This window comes from Pseudoliparis swirei, chromosome 6 (genome assembly GCF_029220125.1).
Source record: "Pseudoliparis swirei isolate HS2019 ecotype Mariana Trench chromosome 6, NWPU_hadal_v1, whole genome shotgun sequence".
Classification (NCBI taxonomy): domain Eukaryota; kingdom Metazoa; phylum Chordata; class Actinopteri; order Perciformes; family Liparidae; genus Pseudoliparis; species Pseudoliparis swirei.
This window is the reverse complement of record NC_079393.1, coordinates 14,374,356-14,393,345: the sequence shown is the minus strand read 5'-3', so window position 1 is coordinate 14,393,345 and position 18,990 is coordinate 14,374,356. Positions and strand designations below refer to the sequence as shown.

Below are 18,990 nucleotides of genomic sequence, written 5' to 3'. Positions count from 1 at the left end.
GTTAACGGGAAGTATCCGGCTGCGACGTGACCTGGGGGTCACCGCTGACGTCATCGAGAAAAAGCGACGAGAGCGAACTTCCAACATTTCCGGACATTAGATCATTTAGTTTGTCTCAAATTAAATTACTGGTGAAAGTATTGGTTTGGAGTTATGTTCATCTTTGGTCATTTAACGCGAGCTAGTTTAGCAATTAACCACTTTCACTTAATCCGAGCATTTTTGTTTTTTGTTTTGTTTACTTCTCACCGACAACTATCATGTTGGAACTAATCTGGCTAAATATTAGGTAACTAACGTTAGGTTTAGGTTAAGTAAAAATAGGTCTGTTAAGATTTACCAAGACATGCTGTTGAGTGAACACTTTGCCGTAGTCAGGCAATATTATTGCATATTGTAAATCATGTTGGTGAAAGGCTGGAGGTTGTATTTATTTTAATTATATTTTAGAAGAATAACCATCTTGCCACATGCCTTATAACTTAGTAGCTATGCAGTTATGAGTTGCTGTGCCATGATAAACTATTAGCTAACTCAGTATATGTAACTTAAATAACTGCCACATTTGGAAATAGGATTGCTGTTTGTTGTCAAAGCATATGCATACTGCTGACCATAATGCCCTGGACAATATACCACAGCCCAATATGAAATAGACATATAATTCAATTATTATGAGACTGAAAATGCTCATTGACTCCTTTTCCTCTTATATTTTCAGAATCAGAATCAGAATCAGTTTTATTGGCCAAGTAAGTTTGCACAAACAAGGAATTTGACTCGGTAAAGTGTCTCTCAGTGCTTACACAAAATATACATTTCAACACAATACAATACAGAACAAACAAAACAAAACAAAACAAAGCCTATACAGGGCTGGACACAGAAACTGAGGAAGAACACACTCTGAAACCAATGGGGGTTCCTTCACTTATGTTATGTTTCCATCTACACTTCAAACTGCAAGGCTCGGCATCCTTTTTCTTTGTGTTATAAAGTATGACCACACCTACCGTTTACCAATGCATTGTAACGGATGGGTGATGCTTCGTCTGTTGGGCCACTTTGGTTGTGATGCTGCAGAGAAACATGTCTATAAGTCATGATGCCAAGACTCTTGTTATACCACTCTCATTTAAGGCTGTACTCCAACCCTAACTATTAGCTTTTATAAATATAATGTATATTGTAAGATGTTGCTATGGGATTAAATGGAAATTTAGAGTACATACATTTCTGTTAAATTGATAACATTATTATAGCAAAAGGCAACAGTTATATAATTACGTTATATATCAGGTGTAGCTGATATCAGTACAGAACAGAAGAAAGACACACACATTCCAAAAAATCTCATCTGGTTTAAGAGCAATGCACATAGTGATACATCTTTGTTTCACACTCTTTGTTGCAGTTAAGATATAAGCAGGAGGAGGAAGTTACTGAAAGAAGAAGGGTTCAAGTCCATAAGAGTGACTTGCATAGTGTCAAGGGTAAAACAGGGAATTATTGGTTAGATTTATGAAGTTCAGAAGCTTAAATGGGTCGTTGTGGGAATAAAGGGAGTGCTAGGAACATCATTTGGAAGTAGTTGAGGTAAATGCTGCAATGTCATATCCCAACAAACCAGGGGTCACTGTTTCATTTCTTGTTAGAAATTAGGGCGTTGATTTCATCCTCCAGTTTGAGGCTATGCCATTGGGCTATTGGCCTCCGAGGGTTTGCCAGCATGTCTTCCCAGTGGCATTGCTCAGTTCCAGTGCTGTTATTGCCCAGCAGCACTTTCCCAATGGCATCATTTTTCCCAATCTTATCATAGTCCAACACAGTCACCGCTATCTGCACCTTCTATAAATGAAAATACACACAAAGAAAATTAATGACATTTCTGGGGAATGGCATTTGTGTGCGTCTGTGTGTGTGAACAGTTATATGTACCTCGATCTGTTCACATGCCACTTCAAAGCTGAACGACTCGTTGTAGTAAGGGTTTAACGTGTGCTTCTTTGTCGTTGTTTTCTTTTTCTTGAGTCTTTTCTCATTCTGCATTAAGTGGATCTTCGCATAAGGGTCTGACAGAGAGAACAGAGGTTTTACGTCAGAGCAACAGACTCACAGCCTGGCACTGTTGCAGTTACTAAAAATGTTTACTTTCCTGTGGTTGTCTATACAAAAAAAACCACCAGCATATTATTGAGCTTAAGCCTGAAACTAATGAAAACACTTTTTTACTGCTTCACTGACCTGATAATCCCCCCACATCCATTTTCTTCAGGTTTTTGGCCTCCAAAATGACCACCGTCAGCTTCCCGGCAGAAGGCACATACCTCAAGGACAAACATATGTCTCCAAGCCGCTCACTCTAATACAGAGACACATAATTGAGGATGTTGTTGGGTAATTGCCTGGAATCTTAATTAAGTGCAAATATCAAAAGGAGAAAGTATGTGATTGTACTCAAGCCAAAGAGACATCAAGCATCCACAACCTTGTTCTCTAAACACAAAGAAATACACAATTGAATCAAATGAGACCGAGTGTTCCCCGATGACTAACAATTTCGGAAAAATCTATAAGCAAGATTTATTTGATCGTATGCTACTGTGTGCATCCTTCTTTTCAAGTTCAACTCTTCCTGTCTCACTGTGCACGCCCACCTCCTCCTTCTCTGCCTTCTGCAGATCCCTCCACTCCTGCAGAGACTGGCTGAAGTCCACACTGCTCATCGGTATCTTCACAGCTCCAATGGCATCGTGTTTTGAGAAACGGTCAAAGTCATACACGGTCATCACCAGGGTCTTCCCGCCCAGCTCAGTGTATGGTACCTACAGAACACAATTCAAAGACAATAACTGGAAAGATATCATGTGCCATGTAGATAAATGATTTACTTGTTATTGATCAATGAACCTTAAATGTGAAAGTCTCATTGAAGGTAGGTTCAAGAGTCTTCCTGTGAATTTTGGTTTCAAACTTTTTCTTTTTGTCCGGGAGCAGATAGAGTTTAACATAGGGGTCAGAACTACCGCCCACATCCATCACAGGAAGTTCAGCAGCCTGCAAGATGCCGACTATCAGCTAGAATGAGATAGCACAGGAAATTATTAACAAGAGATGATAATCTGGCTAATCAACAGAGACAGAAGTATTAGAATGGTGACATTTTAGAGTTGACAGATTGTGGTCAAAAACACGTTATAGAGAAAAGCAGCATCTCACCGTATTATCTGTGAAGTTGTAGTCTAATGTAAAATGTAGTTTTCCCAGCTTCTCCTCGCCCTTGTGCTCATTATTTGACGACTCTGTTTTTTTGTTACTTTCATCTTTGAGCGGCTGCAAGCAAACAGAGACGCACACAAACCACATGCAGGTAAAAAATATAGCTTTACAAGGTATCAATGAAGACCTTCTGTCTCACAGCTTGTGGAGCAGGTATGTGTGCGTTGCTCCTGCAGTATAGTCGTACACAGCTAGAGGCAATTAAACAAAGATAAAGTTGCTCTCAAAGGTGGAACTATTGTTTAAAGGGAACATGTTTACATCGTCAGTGTGTTTAAATATGACCATCCTTGAAGAAAACTTCTCATCTCAATATGAACAATGTGCAAAACATCCTTAGTCTTAACACACAGTGACAGCTTCACTAGTCCTGGGTGACCCGGAGGTCAGGACTGTGATACATTGGAGGACAATACATCTGCAAGGGGAGACAGTGTGTGTGCGTGTGTGTGTGTGTAGCTTACCTCGCTGTAACCTCCATCCATTTCAGTGTCAAGACCTCTGTTGCTCTTCTCTTTTTCCTTTTTCTTCTCCTTTTCTTTGTCCTTGTCCTTCTTTTTCAAGCACTTCTTCCACACACACACAGCACACGACAGCACCACACACACACTCACGATGCAGAGGGCAGCAACAGACCATGATGGCACTGCAAACGCACAAACATAGATGATGATACGTACTTGATTTACGTACTGTTTTAGTCAGCCACTTGAATACAGTGTTCAAAATGTAACCAAGATAAACACAAATTCTGAGTCTGAAAACAGACAGGGTAATAAAACATACGGAGAGGAGAATATAATCAGAAACGCTGGAGAATGCAATGCAATCTAATAATCTTGTACTTAAGTCATATTTATTTTGCTGTGGTGCGAAATATTGCAATATATTATACGGTCTTATCATGTGTCATATATTTTGTATTCTGCTCGTTCTAAAGCATTGTTGATGCAATATATGTCTCTGATATCAATTTAAAAATATTCAAATACAAGATGACATTTTTTATGACTTGCAGTTTTGCTTTTCTGTTAAAAATGCACATAGCATTACCGACAGTATGCATATGCAACTCTGGCATGTCTGAACTCAGAATAACATCCACACAAGATGAACCAATAATGCAATTCAATCAACATCTTTATCTCCTTTGAGTAAATGCTTGTCTGGCTTTTCATATGCAGTGTGACCCTTCCTCATTCAGTCCCACATTCCTGAAAACAAGACACTCGCTGCACCTTTTATTTCCTGAGGATAATTTGCCATCTAATTATTTTAGCTGTTTGAGCCCAGTCCTCCAAACATAACAGGAAAACATTTAATGATCTTATTTATATCCATTGAACAAGACCAAATTACGATATTTAATATAAAATAACCCGTTGATGCCTCACATGCTTTACCAAAACCCTCCAGAAATATATCTGTCCTTGGTGATGGATATTTTACACAAATATCTTTTGAGATGTAATGTTTGATGGCTGCAACATTACAATTCCCTTGCATGATTGTACACGTTTATGTTATACCTGACCTGCCTAAAGGTCCACAGGGATTGAGAATGACTTATGTCTGACTCACTGGGGATGCTGTGCTCTTCATTCTTGAACTTGTTGTGACTGTGGCCTCCAGATTGCTTTTGGCCTGGAGAAGCTGTTGCATTTGACGAGTGGGTTGGGAGAGCTGGGGTGCCTGGTGAGGCCGGGGCAGCTCGATGGTTCCCAGTCATTATTTGAGGAGTGACAACAGATCTGGAATTAAACTGGCGGAGAAACAGAGACACAGAAAAATATTGTTTCAGCTTTAAAATAGCAACTTGTGCAATGACCAAAGTGCAAAACCTCCTATCTGAAAAATTATCCAAAAATGTGGGAAAACTTCTGCACTTTGTAGATGTTTGTATTTATTTAATTTTAAGCGACAAAAAGCATTCTGTAAGAAAACAACACTTTTTTTTGTATCCTCAAAAAAGTTAATTTCTTAGATGGGACATTTTGCTCTTCGGACATCAATATGGAATATTACACTCCAACAAAACAGAAATGTGTAAAACATTACATTTGATCCATCCAAACAGAACGTACACACAAGAGCAGAGTTTCCATAAATACTATTGATCAGATGTATTTGTAGCAATAATCTGCTTATAGAAACTGTACAACCATCAGTGTCAAATGACTTGTTTCTGCTGCCCTGGCACTTGAACACAGGATATGCAAGAATCTGTCGCTATCAAAGCTGCTGACATGGAGGGACGGAGGAGAGGAAGGGGACGAGCGAGGTGGAAGCGTCACGCGTGGACCGCTGCTGTTCCACAGTGATCTGCCAGAGAGAACCGTGGGCCAAGGTCATGCTCAGTATGGCAAAGAAAGGTCCCACTGACAATGCTTGACTCCCGAGTGCAAACATCTGTTGTCATGTTATTTTTGTATTCTGCAGAGATCCCAGGTATTGAGTATCTGGGATTGTGAACGTACACAGATTTTAGTTCAATTCTGCTTTATCTTTTGAAAAGACAGAAGCCACCACTGATTCAAGATGAATCCAAGAAACCTAAATGATGCCAACAGCATGTTTCACATTTTACAAGTCTTTAACACTGATCACGTTGTTATCTATTTTAAGCATTATTTCTGATTCTAATGGTTTTTTGTAAAAGTGCAATTAAGAAATTAATTATGATGAATAATTCAGAGCTTTTATATTTTCTTGTGTGTGCCAGTATGAAACATAAATGTTTAAATTGTCAAAATGTGTTCTCTCATGTTTGCACATCCGCACCATCTAATGAATGACTCATCCGCACCGTACGGTCCCCTAACTTCAGTTGTTAATGCAGCTTCAACTATTTCTACACCTGTTCTAAAAAGGTTGCAAATTCATTATAGCATATGGAATATTTTAAAATGACAACTTTAGAGAGCTTTGTCTTTAGCTTGACATCGGACATTTTTTCAACCTTCAGAAGAAGTGAATCTTTCAGGAGAAGAAAATAAAATAACTGACATTTTAGTTACAAACTAATAAATTACCCATAATGATTTTGTATCCGGTAAACACCAGAATGACCTGCTCAGACCTGATTAATATTATTTCTCTGCGTTCGAGGATTTATGCACGGTTACTTTTCACTCAGCACAGTCTAGAGTAGAGCACATCAAAGTATTTTTCATTGATGAAGCAAAAAGAAAGAACAGAAGGACCCAGATACAGACATACCTGTATTTAGTCATCCACGCAGCAATGTCCAGATTCACAGGTACTCCTTCTCCTTACAGGGAAGTGGAGGAGGAGGATAAAAGATGAGAGGACCAGGGAGGGCAGGACAGGCGGTGCAAAACAGTGAGGTAGCGAAGAGTTTTCTCACCAGTTCTTTGGCACCAAGAAGAACAGTGCAGGTGTAAGCTGTAGCAAGAGAGAGGGAGGGAGGGGCAAGATACGGTTGGGATAGGTGGAGTTGCAGCTCGGTCATCTTGTGTTGCTTCTGTGTGTGTGTGTGTGTGTGTGTATGTTTGTGTGTGTTATGTGTTTCTTGTGAATTTGTTCTTTCCTGTCAAATATAGGTCTCAAGAGAGCATGGGTGCTTATGTCTGACTCCCCTCCTCTTGTGACCTCTGTCCCCATTCCTACAGGTCACCCTCACCGGGCCACTGATGCATATTCATGAGTGTCGTGACATGGCTTTTTAAAGGCTCGTTAGCATAGTGAGAGTTCAGCAATAGAGGACATTTACATTCAGTGGACAGCTCTGTATGTGTGTTGGTGTGTGTGCATCTGTACATCTGGCAGTAGCTGCAGAACTGTCTCATATTGTCTATGTATAGATGATGTTGCCTGATTTAGAATATAAGGATGTGGTTTCTGCAGCCACACAGAGATCAAGTTCTGACTCCGCCTCGTTCACCTTGAGATGCACAGAGATACTGTACAGGAGGGATGAGACCGTTGGACATATAGGGGTCAGGGGGATGGGCAGGGGAGCGGCAGTGACTTTTTAAATGTCTACTATGTATATATTTTGCTTATGACACACTTTTTCTCACAATTTGAAGAATCACTTCTTCAAGTGCTCAATTTTCAATTTTTGCGACACCGTCTTAAGGCCAGCTAACTCAAGCTCATGGTTAAATCTTGATTTCACATGAATAATTTGACATTTCGGGCTCAGCACATTTATGCTTGACGAAAATTAAGCTTTATTTATTTTTTAGAATTTAGGATTTAGGAGTCCTTGGAGAAAATTACACATAAACATGATTACAAGTAAGTTCAGTCAGGCAAAAGGGTCCTCACATATGCAAACACATCATTTGAAACAGTTACTAATATTATTAAATATATGTTTGTATAAACTCTGAACTCAACTAAAGATCTCTGCAAAATAATTTTTCCAAATTTACAAAATGTAATCTGATTTTCATTTGAAGGAAAACAACTATTGCACATGTGTTTAGTGACAAATAGGCCAAGACCGTTTCATCAACATTTTGACATTAACTATCCAAGTAATAGCAACACATGAAAAGTGTAACTTGTTGCCAACATGCACATATAGCGCACTAACTATTAACGTAAACCGCCTGAATGGATCATCAGTCATTTGTTTAGGTGTTATTGTTTTAGGTTTTTACTAGACCTCTTGTGCTGCAAATGTTCTTGCATATTTGTCTACACATAGCACCACTATTATCAGCCATGTAAAGCCATACTATCAGATAATGAACGAAGATATGATGTTATCAGGCAACTTGTTCATGCAAACATCTACACTGTTTTTAAAGTCTCATAACACATAGCACACAGCAGGAAGCATGCAGTCACACCGTAATACTCCTGAATGTAAAAAGGGAACAATACTTGTGTAAACGATACACACGGTATATGTACCAAGAACACTGTTATATATTTAGATCAATGTACAATAATAACGTTGGTTGTCGGGATAGAAAGCAGCTCATACCTCCACTCGCTAGGTGGCAATAGTCACTTCTGATCTAATGACGTCGACGTCACGAGCCCCCGAAGAAGCCTCGTCTCTAGGATACAGGCGCAGCGTTCCTGCTGGACTGACGGTGAGTTCTCTCACATTAATGTTTCACATTCTGCGGAGGAAACGGCTTGTTTTTTGTCTGGCCGTTAGAAAGTTGTGCGTTCAAGTCGCAATTGTGCTGTGTGATCAAATAAACTCAGCCGCTGTCGCTGACTGGCGTTAGTTCACCGCATTCGTTCAGATAGCTAGCTACACGGCGGATTCTAAACACGTGACGTCATCTACGTAACTTTACGCTGAGGTCGGCGATCTGGCCTCAGACCGATGTGTGGTGACATCCAGCGGGTTACAAGTAATTCACCGGTTCTCAAATACACGCAGGCTGTTGGTTGAAGATGATTGTTTATGTTATCCCTTTGTACGGACTGTACCACAACACACATGTCATGCATGCAGTGCATTATATAGTGCTCATAAAGTGTACACTATAGGCCTACTGAATAACATGACAGTATGATTAGACAATTACAAATCACTGTTTAGGTTGTGTATATAGTGGGTGTGTATTGTATTGTGAACAGATATTAGTATAAATAATTATTGTAATTCCTTATGTATTATAAGTGATACATAAGTGATGCATACTTCAGGTACTCTGAACACGGTAGTAATTCATTAACATTTGAATCTGAGAACATGTTTTTCAAATGTGAGTACAACTTTGCTCCATAAAGTATTCTGCTAGTACCACCTAAAGCATTTGTTGTTGATAATATTTGAAAACATCTTATGTTCCCCAATATTGCTTTGCATCATAAGAAAACATTACATATACTGTTGCCTGCTAATATAAGTACTTTTTTTGGGTTGCAATTGATGGTTGAAAGCCTTGTCTATCCTCAGCATGAGTGCCTTTCAGGGTGTGGGGATGCCGCCGGTGGAGCATCTTCACCTGGAACATGTTCTGCAGACTGTGTGTGTGTTGGAGTCAGTCGTCCGCCGCTGTTTCGGCCCTGAAGGAGGACAGGTGCTGTTCACACAAGACACGGGACAAGCAATGTTGAGCCGCAGTGGGTCTCGCATTCTCACTGCACTACGACTGGAGCATCCAGTGGCCAGGTAACACACACACACACACACACGCTATTCCTTCACCTTTGTAGTCTTTGTCAAGGATAATTTTGTCTTGTGATGTATGCCCTTTGTGTGTTTTTCATTCTAGGATGGTGGTGGAGTGTGTCTTGAACCACAGCACTGTAACAGGTGATGGGTCCAAGACATTTATACTGCTGATGGCGTCATTACTACGGATAATTCATACAACGGCCTGCAAGGAGCCTCATCTGTCTCACACCTATAACTCCAAGGCCGCAGCAGAAGCGGCCACTGCCAGGCACTTGGCTGACAAGTTGTTGGCATTTGCATTAGAGGAGCTGGACGATCTTATTGCCATAGCAGTGGTCCCGTATGGATGCTGTCTTTCTTGGGAGGATTTTACTGCAAAAACACAATTACAAGCGCACACAAACAGTCACTGTGTTCAAAATCTTCTGGCATCCTTCTTTTATTCACGGCTGGGTCGCACCCACTGTGAGCTCATGAGCAACCTCACCTGTGAACTTCTCACTCACTGGAAGATTGAAAATGACTTACCTTCCTCATCACTTCACTTTGTAAATGACAACTTGGCTGCCTTGCATACACCTGTGTCAGGCTTCCCTATTAGTTGTTCACGTTTGATTATGGGGCAAGTCATTCACAGGGACTTTGCTGCACACTGCCCTCAGACTGACCACCAGCTGGTTAAAGCTGTCGTTTTTTCTGGGTACCTGCAGCCAAAATTGCTCCGCGCAGAAGAAGTGCTGGAGCTGGGGTGTGGAGAGCAAGGGCAGCAGAGAAAAATTGTGCATTTTAGCGCCTGGGCAGAAAGGTCGCTGGAGTGTGTCATTGCGAAACTGCGGAGTTTGGGCGTCTCTGTGCTCATGTCCGCAGTGAAACAGTCTGCTGCTGTCCTGGCGTTAGCTCTACAGGCGGAGATGTCCATGGTGGAGTGTGTGAGTGAAGACGAGCTGACTCTCTTTGCGAGGCTCAGTAGGACCACGCCTGTCACTGACTGCTGGATGATTGAACCAGAGCACGTTGCTACACTGACCTATTGCAGACCAATACTGCTGGGAGCTCATAGGTATGACATAATGTCTCTCTTTCTCTCTCAACCACTGTGTATAAGCAAAGTCACACATGTTACAATTACTTTTGGATTACACATACTTGAATTGGGCTTTGATTTATTTTGTTTCTCCTCCACAGGTATGTCCATGTGGCTTTCCATGACTCCGAGGAAAGGGCCACGGTCAAACCCTGTAGTCTGGTCGTTTGTGGCCTGGGGGAAGGGCAAACTGACCAGTATGCTTTTGCGCTTCGAGATGCTATCCGCATGCTTCTTTCAACTTGGGAGCCCATGTCGACATCAAAGAGGACCTTGCAGTCCAACAAAAGCACGTCTTTACATCCGGACAATCAGATCGCCAATGCAACTCCCTCCAAGCAGTATGTGTTGGAGCCAGGCTGTGTTATCCCTGCCGGTGGGACATTTGAGTTCCTCTTAAACCATGCCCTCCTGCTACATGGCAGCAGTTGCTCATTTCCTGATGACACAATTACGGGTGTCCCTGCTGTTTCCCAGCTCCTGGCAAAGGCTCTTCTGAGCGTGCCACGACAGATTTACTCTGACAGTCCACGGCGTTTCCTGCAGACTCAAACCAGACTCCTGAGTTGTATTCAAAATCATTTGCACCCTTCCAGCCTCACACACAAACAAGAACCCAACACAACCCTCATACAGGTTAAGGATGAAAGTGAAAGCCCTCTAGAGGAGGGTACACTGATCAAGCATTGTCGTCCAGAAGCTGACCCGTCACCAGAGGTGTTTACGTTGGACTCGGGCCTTGAATCTGTCTCTTGTAAATACCAGGTACTTTTGGCCGTGCTGCAGTGTGTCTCAAGTCTTCTCCGTGTGGACACCGTGCTGCACACACACACCGCCTTACACACTCAGTCTCACAGACTTTCAAACATTTCCCGGGAGGGCACAGATGACGAGGCTGAAGACTGAGATTGTAATACGTGCCCAGATGAAATCTATAAACATATTTTCTCTCAATACTCGGGTATCATTCAAAAGTAGGAGGAAATTATTTTTAATTATTGCTAGTCATTTTTTGTACGTCCAGTGTTTCTTTTCCCTCACAACAATGTATTTGAAAACCAAGTTTATACTTCTATTGTGAAAGTAAACTACAATTCACAGCAGCACTGTTTCGGTGCTTCTTTTACAACCTGTTAGGTTTGGCAATAATAAAAAAATTAAAAAAATACATCAAACAACTTGGTGTTGATCTCTGTCCAGGACAGAATGTGCTGTTTTCAGACAATTTAGTCTTTATCTACTGTGTTACTGTGAAGTAGTGAGTGAGTAAATGTGGATGTTGGCTTCTTTCCTCTTGAGTTCTCATTAGGGTTCCTTTTCTTCCTCCACATTTCTCTTTCTTATCTCAGCTTCCTGCCCTCATTCCCTGGCCAACACATTATGTTACATAAAAGGCACACACACACACACACACACAAACAGAGAACAACATGGGGGCATCGTCTCACGTAGACACACACACTTTTTAATAATCAGTGTTATCTGTATTGCGGGGGTGGGGTGTCTGAGGGGGCCACACCCGGCTGTTAACAACCAAATCGAATTGTACTTCCTTGTGCTATAATCAGAGGAACTCAACCTCTGTCCTCACCTCTTTTTGGTGAAGTAGTGAGTCATTAAAAATGGCTAGATTAACTGTCATCCATAATCGTGCTGTTTACTGTCATCAGTGTGCACCTAGTTTTCAACAGATATTTCACAATAAATTTTTGATGACATGACTCAGAAACAAAGACAGTTCTTGGCTTGTTTTTCGTGTTTTAGAACAAACTACATGAGTCACACTTGATGGTCACAAATATCAAAGAGGGAAAAAGCTGGGTTAAGTACTCACTGCGCACACGGAAAATAACCTGGAGGTTGTTTTAAGTCTTATCAAGGCCCCTTCGCCCGTATCAACCTGACATGCTCCCTGTATCCCACACGGCTAACTCTAACATACAGAGCACAGACAATTTGTGAATGCATCAATCTAATAGTGAACATTTTTCTTTCTTGTTAATAGAACTTTAATTGCAGGCCTTTTGATAATAGGCTTAATGAGACATTACAGCTAATTGGGCTGTGTGTGTGTGTGTTGCTTCCATTGAAGTAAGAAAAAGAGTGAGTTGCGTGCATAATATAGACCTACCGAGCCAACTCAGTCAGTACATTTTGGTTTATTTGGTTCTCATTAATATTTGCCTCTGTGAAACATAGTGCATATGGTATAAATCAATCCAATCTCTGTAAAATAAAAAGAACATTATAAAATACAAACCACATGTACTATATTACCACCTAAGTGCATGAATATTTTACAAATAAAAAAAAGAAGACGTTTACAAAATGTGACAAATCCAAGGCGACTTTAGCAAAGGGGGAGTACAAAAGGGAACAAATGAAATGTCACAATGAAGGAACCAAGATACTACTCTGTCACCGCAGTTCAGTTAGGCATTGAGTTGGCTACGAGTCACCATGGTTTGAATTTGATGTTGTCAGAAACATAATTTCATTCGCTCCTGCTGTACTCTGCTGAAGTGGGAGTGGTTTCCTTTTTATGGCCCTGATTCATGAGTCTTCTGTCTGAAGGTGAGCCCAAGTGACATCAATAGAAGTGTGATCAGTATACAATAATATGATCTTTTGTTTAGATAATTAGCAGTTCACAAACACTAATTTCAATCAAATGACCACATAATTTCACATTTCTGCAATATATTGTCAATGAAGAACAGATGACACCCATTCTATAGCTGGGCCTAATCACCACATCACAAGCTGGGTTTAAGTGTCAGCAGCACATATCTAATAGATTATGTAATAATCTGGAATATCTGCACCCAGCCTAGTTTCCTTGAACAAGTCGTGTTACTATTGGCAGTGGGGAGTCATGTGACTCGAATGACATCATGCAACAATAACAAAGACTCTGGGACGTGATGGTGGGTATCACACCACCTCCCGGGACTTCCTGATGGCGCAGCACAGGAGCATGCTAAAGATCATCCCAAACACCTATAAAAGAGAGGGAGACGTACGTTGCTTGTGTTTGTGTTTAATTATTGATACTGAACTTTGATGAGTTAAAGTGAATCACACGCTTACCATAACAACACCGATGGTGATGCCCACTCCTCCAATGACGTGTAGTTTGGAGTCAAACACCTCATCAATGGCGTCAGGGCAGCTCTGCAACACACAAGCACAATTTCTTTCAACTTTCTCTGAATCTATGCCGATACATGACTTGTGGTGGTACGGCACAGACGGCTTGAGAGAATGCAGGCTCCAGTAAACCAGTGTTGCCATGGTAACTATGCAAGGCAATTGAGGGAATTGCAAAGGGAAGACTAATAAACATCATTGTGAATTTAACAAACAGTAATTTCAGCTCTCAGCTGAAGCATGTCTGACATCGGTCAGATGATCTCTCGTATTGATTGTTTTTCTTTCTTTAGCTCTTGACTGAAGTACTAGGCTGCGTTGGCATCCGATGTGTACGGCCGTTGACGCTAGAAGTACCTTTGTAATGAGCAGCTCAAGTGGCTCTCCCTGGGGACAGGTGTCTTTGGCAGTTTCTACGACAGAACCAGTTGGGCCACAACAGTTCAGCTGCAAACAAACACAAAGTCAGACCTTTAAACAAGATGGCAGAAGGAAAAACAAAAATATCTAATGCTAAGTGTTTTAGTTAGGAATAGTTAGGTTGTTTTGTCCCCAAAGTTGTCGTAACATTGAAGAGGCAACAGGTTGAGACGCCGCACAGAGATATTGGACGTATAAAATGCAAGAACGAGTCATCAATGAGGTTTGGAGGTGCTGCTAGGCTTGTTTTTGACCTTTGGAGTCTGTTGCCCCATTCCTCGAGTCTCGGACAACGTGAATGAGCTTATTTTCTAAAATGATAAACTTTTCCTAGCAACTCAATCTGCAACTTTGTCATCATAAACACTGGATAATACTTGTTGTGGGGAGTTTTGAAAAGTGTTGCCAAATTCCTTTTAGATATGATCTAAGTCTTTATGACTGATCTGAATGATAATGAAGCAGACAATGCTCACCCCGGTTTGAATCATCCGCAGAGTCTCTTTCAATCGCTCATCTCCTGTCACCTTGAAGTTATTGTAGGTCTGCATGTAGAACGTTGTGATATCGTTCACCACCTGCAACACAGCAGCAAGCCGGGAACAATCATTCTATTCACATTATTCACTTTGTTTTGAATTGCCTTCACTTTGTGATTTATTTTAGTTTGTGGCTTGTATTTTTGTCTCCACAGTGTTTTTTTATTGTATTGCCTCGAACGTACTTCTTTAAATATGTACATGGATTGTAATTGTGTTTATAAGTTTTTATACAAATGAAACTATCAATGTAACCTAATTCAAACATTACGTTACCTTGCTTTGGTTGGAAAATACCCAGATTCCAGCCGCAACCCCAATGGCAAATATGATAAGCAGGAAGAAGAAGAACTGAAAAACCGAGGGAAAGAATTAAACTCAGCTGATTGTGTTGAGTGTGCTTCCATGCATGTGTGTGCGCATGTCTTTTGCAAGTAAGGTCATTTGAGGGGATGAACCCAATTAACATAGGCTCCTCCTCCTGAGAGATTTAGTATAAGAAGATTAGGGCTAGACAGCGCGGGAGGGAGGAGGGGAACAAATGTAAGGAAATCCAGAGACTCTTCTCTGGCCTTGATACTGTTCAGTAAACCGATGAATGTAGCTCATATTTCTTAGCGAGTCCAAGATCAGTCCACAATCCACACTTGCTTAATCTAGATATCAAGTCCAAGTGCTGGTGAGTGAGATCACTTCACACACAAACACACACACACACACACACAAAACTCAGACAGGGAGAAAGAAACTCATGGTTTCCAAAGAGTTTAAATCATCTTGTTAGTGAAGTCAAAAGAAACGTGAAGAGTAAAAAAGTAGTACGAACCAGTCCCAGCATACAGGGGGACTCCTGGATGGCCCCACAACATCCCAGAAAGCCCACCACCATCATCAGTGCTCCAGCTCCAATCAGGATGTATACACCTACACGTACATCGAGAACATCAGAGATTTAAACAAGCACGTTTCGCTTTCTTGCAAAGCTCCCATCATCCAAAACTGTACTTTTATCTTTGCTTCAATGATAGTGCAAGAAGTGTCCAGCTCAAGGACCGAGAGCCTCTTACCTGTGTAAAACACATATGGAGACTCTGCTCCTTCAAACAGGCCTTTGGTCTTTGGGTCGAATCTTAGCCACAGGCCTATCGCAAAGACAGCTGTGCCTGCAAGCTGAAACACAAAACATGGGGGTTTCCTCATACAGCGCTGTGACTAGTTATAATCGCACTGAATGCATTGTGCACACGGTCAGTCTAAATCAAACCAGAGAGCCCTCTACATGTCTATGCATGTTGTCAACTCATTTAGCCAATTATATTTTCAACACACAACATAACAATTATCTTGTTCTTCCATCAGCTGCTCCCAGTTGTCGTTTAAAATGTACGCTGACATGCCCAATCTGGACAGCTTCTTCTCACTCCAACAGAGTTTTAGTTTAATTTCTCAGTCCAGAAAGAGGTTTCTGCAGGCCTCGTGTCATATCTAACTCCAGAATGTTTTCCCCACTGAGGTAAATTAATATTGTGGCTGCACATCCGGTAAAAGTGGCCATTTAAAGACGATGCCCAATCAGCAACTCTTATATCCAACGTTATTTCGATAGAACAAACATTGGTAATCAACTAATCATCGACACAAATCACAATTAATTGCCATTTAAATGTTGTATCACATGGATATATGGTCTGGAGACAGACATTTGTAAATCCTCAACCAATCAGATATTGATACGACAGTGCAATGTCGTATAAATGAAATGAAATGTTGTCATGTGTGCGTGCCGATGTGCCTAGAAAACAAGACCAGTCTCATAATCAGAGAAGAGAGACACGGGAGTAAAACCAGGTCCATTTGCCTTTATAATGGTCACGCATTCCCTTATTCATCAGTATATGTATCTGATATTGACACAAAGTGGCATGCGAATCCATCAACACAAAGCTGCATGCATGTTATTATAAAAAAATACATATATGTATGTATGCTATTACATCTTCAGCACTTGTCTTTTTACATAACAAAAGTCTGTATTTTACACTTGTTGATAGTCAGGCACCTCCTTACAGGGCTCATCAGCATAGACAGGTCAGTGAATATTTAACTGTGAGAGCCTAACTGAAAGAAGTCTGTTTTATTCAGTATGTGTGTGTGTTTCTGTGTATATTTGACTGTTCTTTTGAGCTTTTTTTTTTTACTGTGTATGCTTTCTGTTGTCCAGTCTTTTTTGTATGAAGAAAATGTCACATTAGAGCAAACCACAAAAGAGCGAATGACAACAGGAAGCTTCTCAGCCTGTCTCTCTCTCTCTCTCTCTCTCTCTCTCTCTCCCACACACCGTGTCGCTGCTAGCCATGTTGGTGCCCTAAGCATAACTCCTTCATGATGCCCCCCCTGAGATAGGAAAGGGCACCCATGGCGAGCTTGGGAAGTTGAATATGTGGCTGCGCGGGGGGGCATCTTAACTTTTTTTTAGGAATGAAATATATCTCTTGTTCTGCCTGTTTTGTGATATACATGCCTAAAAGGTGCCTAATATTTCTATACTGAAATAATATCGGCATTATAATTATTATAACTATGATGATTTTTTTAGTAGTGCGTGTTATGGGAGCGGCGGCACTGCACACACATACACACTGGCATACAACACATGATAACACAATCATAAAAAAGTAGAGCACACTTACCCAGAAGAAAAAGTTGAAGACAAACATGACATATTTCACACATTTTATTCCCCCAGCGACAGTCATGCTGATTCCGTCTACACAATGCCCCACTATGAGTAGGAAATAACTAACTTAGTCCAAGACAGGAAGTGAAGCTTAATGGTGTCAGTTGAAAATGGTGGTGAACGGAGAAAGCGTTGTCCTTACCACGCCTTCAAACTATCACCTGACATAGGGAGTGTCAAGAAAGTTCATTGTGTATGTGATCGGAATTGTGTTCCTCTCTGTCTTGAGTTACATGTCCATGCATGCACAGTTGTGTGGCTTTAACTACTGCGTTGGTGCAGGCTGTGCAGGCAAGCCTTTCCTACCTCAGAATATGTACTGCTCTGGTGTCTAAACTGTGTGTGACTCGAGCTACTGCTCTGAAGTAGAACTACGTCATACTCCTACAGTCCTACTCCGAGCTGCTTTTATTGTATGCAAGGTATTTGAACCCTGATCTTGATGCACTGACACAAAGTTGTGTCCAGACAGAGCTGAGATCAGATATCTGTGTCATGTTATTTCTGTGTCTGCATGTGCAGGGCTACTGTATGTTTTCACTTCTTGCTCAATCCTCCACAAATGGGTAACATCTATAGATTTCTCTGTGTGTGTGTGTGTGGCGGTGTGGGGGAGGGGATGTGGGTGGCGTGTGAGGGGTGGGGGGGTGACGTTTGAGCAGGCTTTCAATTGACTTTTAATGATGGACAAGAAGAAGTGCACTACACTGACACAAGTTATTTTACAAATGGCCAGTTTTAGCATTTTTCAGTTTGCATGGTACCCCACTAATGAATAGTTGTCCATGGCTCTATCTATAGCTGCACACATTATACACGTTATGAAAGGGCAAAGCGTCCACCCGAAACCACACACACACACACACACACACACACACACACACAGAGATCACAACAAACGGTCTGAGTAAGACACGCCCTGCAGGCTCAGAAGGACACAAATAGCCTGTACGGGACATCCAGGATTCATACAAATACACACGGGCTGGCTCGCATGCGCATATCTTCACATCACGTGAGGGAGCAGAAGTCTTAATTATCATTACGTCAGTATATGTCCCCCCCCCACCCCATTGCAATTATTAAAATGCCGTGCGCGTAAACTCCGGAGTGAAGTCTGTGAGTGATCAGAACTGGGTCACTTGGCCACTGGGGATTATCCCTCCAACCCGCTCAGTCTCTCCACGCGTATTGGGACACTTTGTGTTTGGTGGTGTCCAGCGTTAAAGATAATGCGCAGGGCAGCCCACGATATAGCCTACTGTGTGATAAGCAAACGAGGACGCTTAATTACGATTCTGCATCTGGGACGCCATATTAGTCCATTCACTATAGTAACCTGCTCACACACTAACGCGCATGCACGTGAAGCTCGCTCTTACCCTCGCTCACAAACACACGCACACACACACACGACAGCCATAATGCATACGTTTATATGAGAACACTACATTGTCTCGCTTTAAACTCACCCAGAATATCAGGTTGAAGGCAAACATCAGGTATTTGATGCACATTTCTCCTCCCGACAGCGCAGCCATGGCGGTACTTGGGCTGCGGATCTCACTTCTGCTGGTATCACCTAATTCCTTCTAAACAGTCAGTATGCAGAATGAGGTTATTTGTCGACGCGCTAGCACTGCGACGCGCGCCCGCCGTGCTGTGC

The 18,990-nt window shown here is 41.6% G+C and overlaps 3 protein-coding genes across 5 annotated transcripts; 1 reads left to right on the top strand and 2 right to left on the bottom strand.

Moving 5' to 3' along the window:
• Positions 1 to 744: 744 nt before the first annotated feature.
• On the bottom strand, positions 745 to 6,684 carry syt1b (synaptotagmin Ib). The gene is made up of 9 exons (XM_056417224.1): positions 6,647 to 6,684; positions 4,861 to 5,030; positions 3,744 to 3,925; positions 3,220 to 3,333; positions 2,911 to 3,078; positions 2,658 to 2,825; positions 2,245 to 2,362; positions 1,939 to 2,072; positions 745 to 1,848 (listed from the first exon to the last, which is right to left on the bottom strand). Exons 2-9 carry the CDS (start codon positions 5,006 to 5,008, stop codon positions 1,642 to 1,644), a joined length of 1,239 nt encoding a protein of 412 aa, XP_056273199.1. The 5' UTR covers positions 5,009 to 5,030; positions 6,647 to 6,684; the 3' UTR covers positions 745 to 1,641.
• Positions 6,685 to 8,605: 1,921 nt separating this feature from the next.
• Positions 8,606 to 12,897, top strand: bbs10 (Bardet-Biedl syndrome 10). Of its 2 annotated transcripts, XM_056416941.1 has the most exons (4): positions 8,606 to 8,621; positions 9,157 to 9,388; positions 9,492 to 10,454; positions 10,580 to 12,897. In XM_056416941.1, the coding sequence occupies exons 2-4, from the start codon at positions 9,174 to 9,176 to the stop codon at positions 11,382 to 11,384; spliced, it is 1,983 nt and encodes a 660-aa protein (XP_056272916.1). In that variant the 5' UTR covers positions 8,606 to 8,621; positions 9,157 to 9,173; the 3' UTR covers positions 11,385 to 12,897. The 2 variants fall into 2 exon arrangements, with proteins under 2 accessions (XP_056272916.1, XP_056272915.1); XM_056416940.1 differs by lacking the exon at positions 8,606 to 8,621 and having other exon boundaries at positions 8,958 to 9,388.
• Positions 12,622 to 18,990, bottom strand: cd9a (CD9 molecule a). 2 transcript variants are annotated; one of them, XM_056416942.1, is made up of 8 exons: positions 18,797 to 18,990; positions 15,655 to 15,757; positions 15,414 to 15,511; positions 14,864 to 14,938; positions 14,525 to 14,626; positions 13,986 to 14,075; positions 13,569 to 13,652; positions 12,622 to 13,478 (listed from the first exon to the last, which is right to left on the bottom strand). In XM_056416942.1, the coding sequence occupies exons 1-8, from the start codon at positions 18,863 to 18,865 to the stop codon at positions 13,413 to 13,415; spliced, it is 687 nt and encodes a 228-aa protein (XP_056272917.1). In that variant the 5' UTR covers positions 18,866 to 18,990; the 3' UTR covers positions 12,622 to 13,412. The 2 variants fall into 2 exon arrangements, with proteins under 2 accessions (XP_056272917.1, XP_056272918.1); XM_056416943.1 differs by lacking the exon at positions 18,797 to 18,990 and adding an exon at positions 17,278 to 17,886.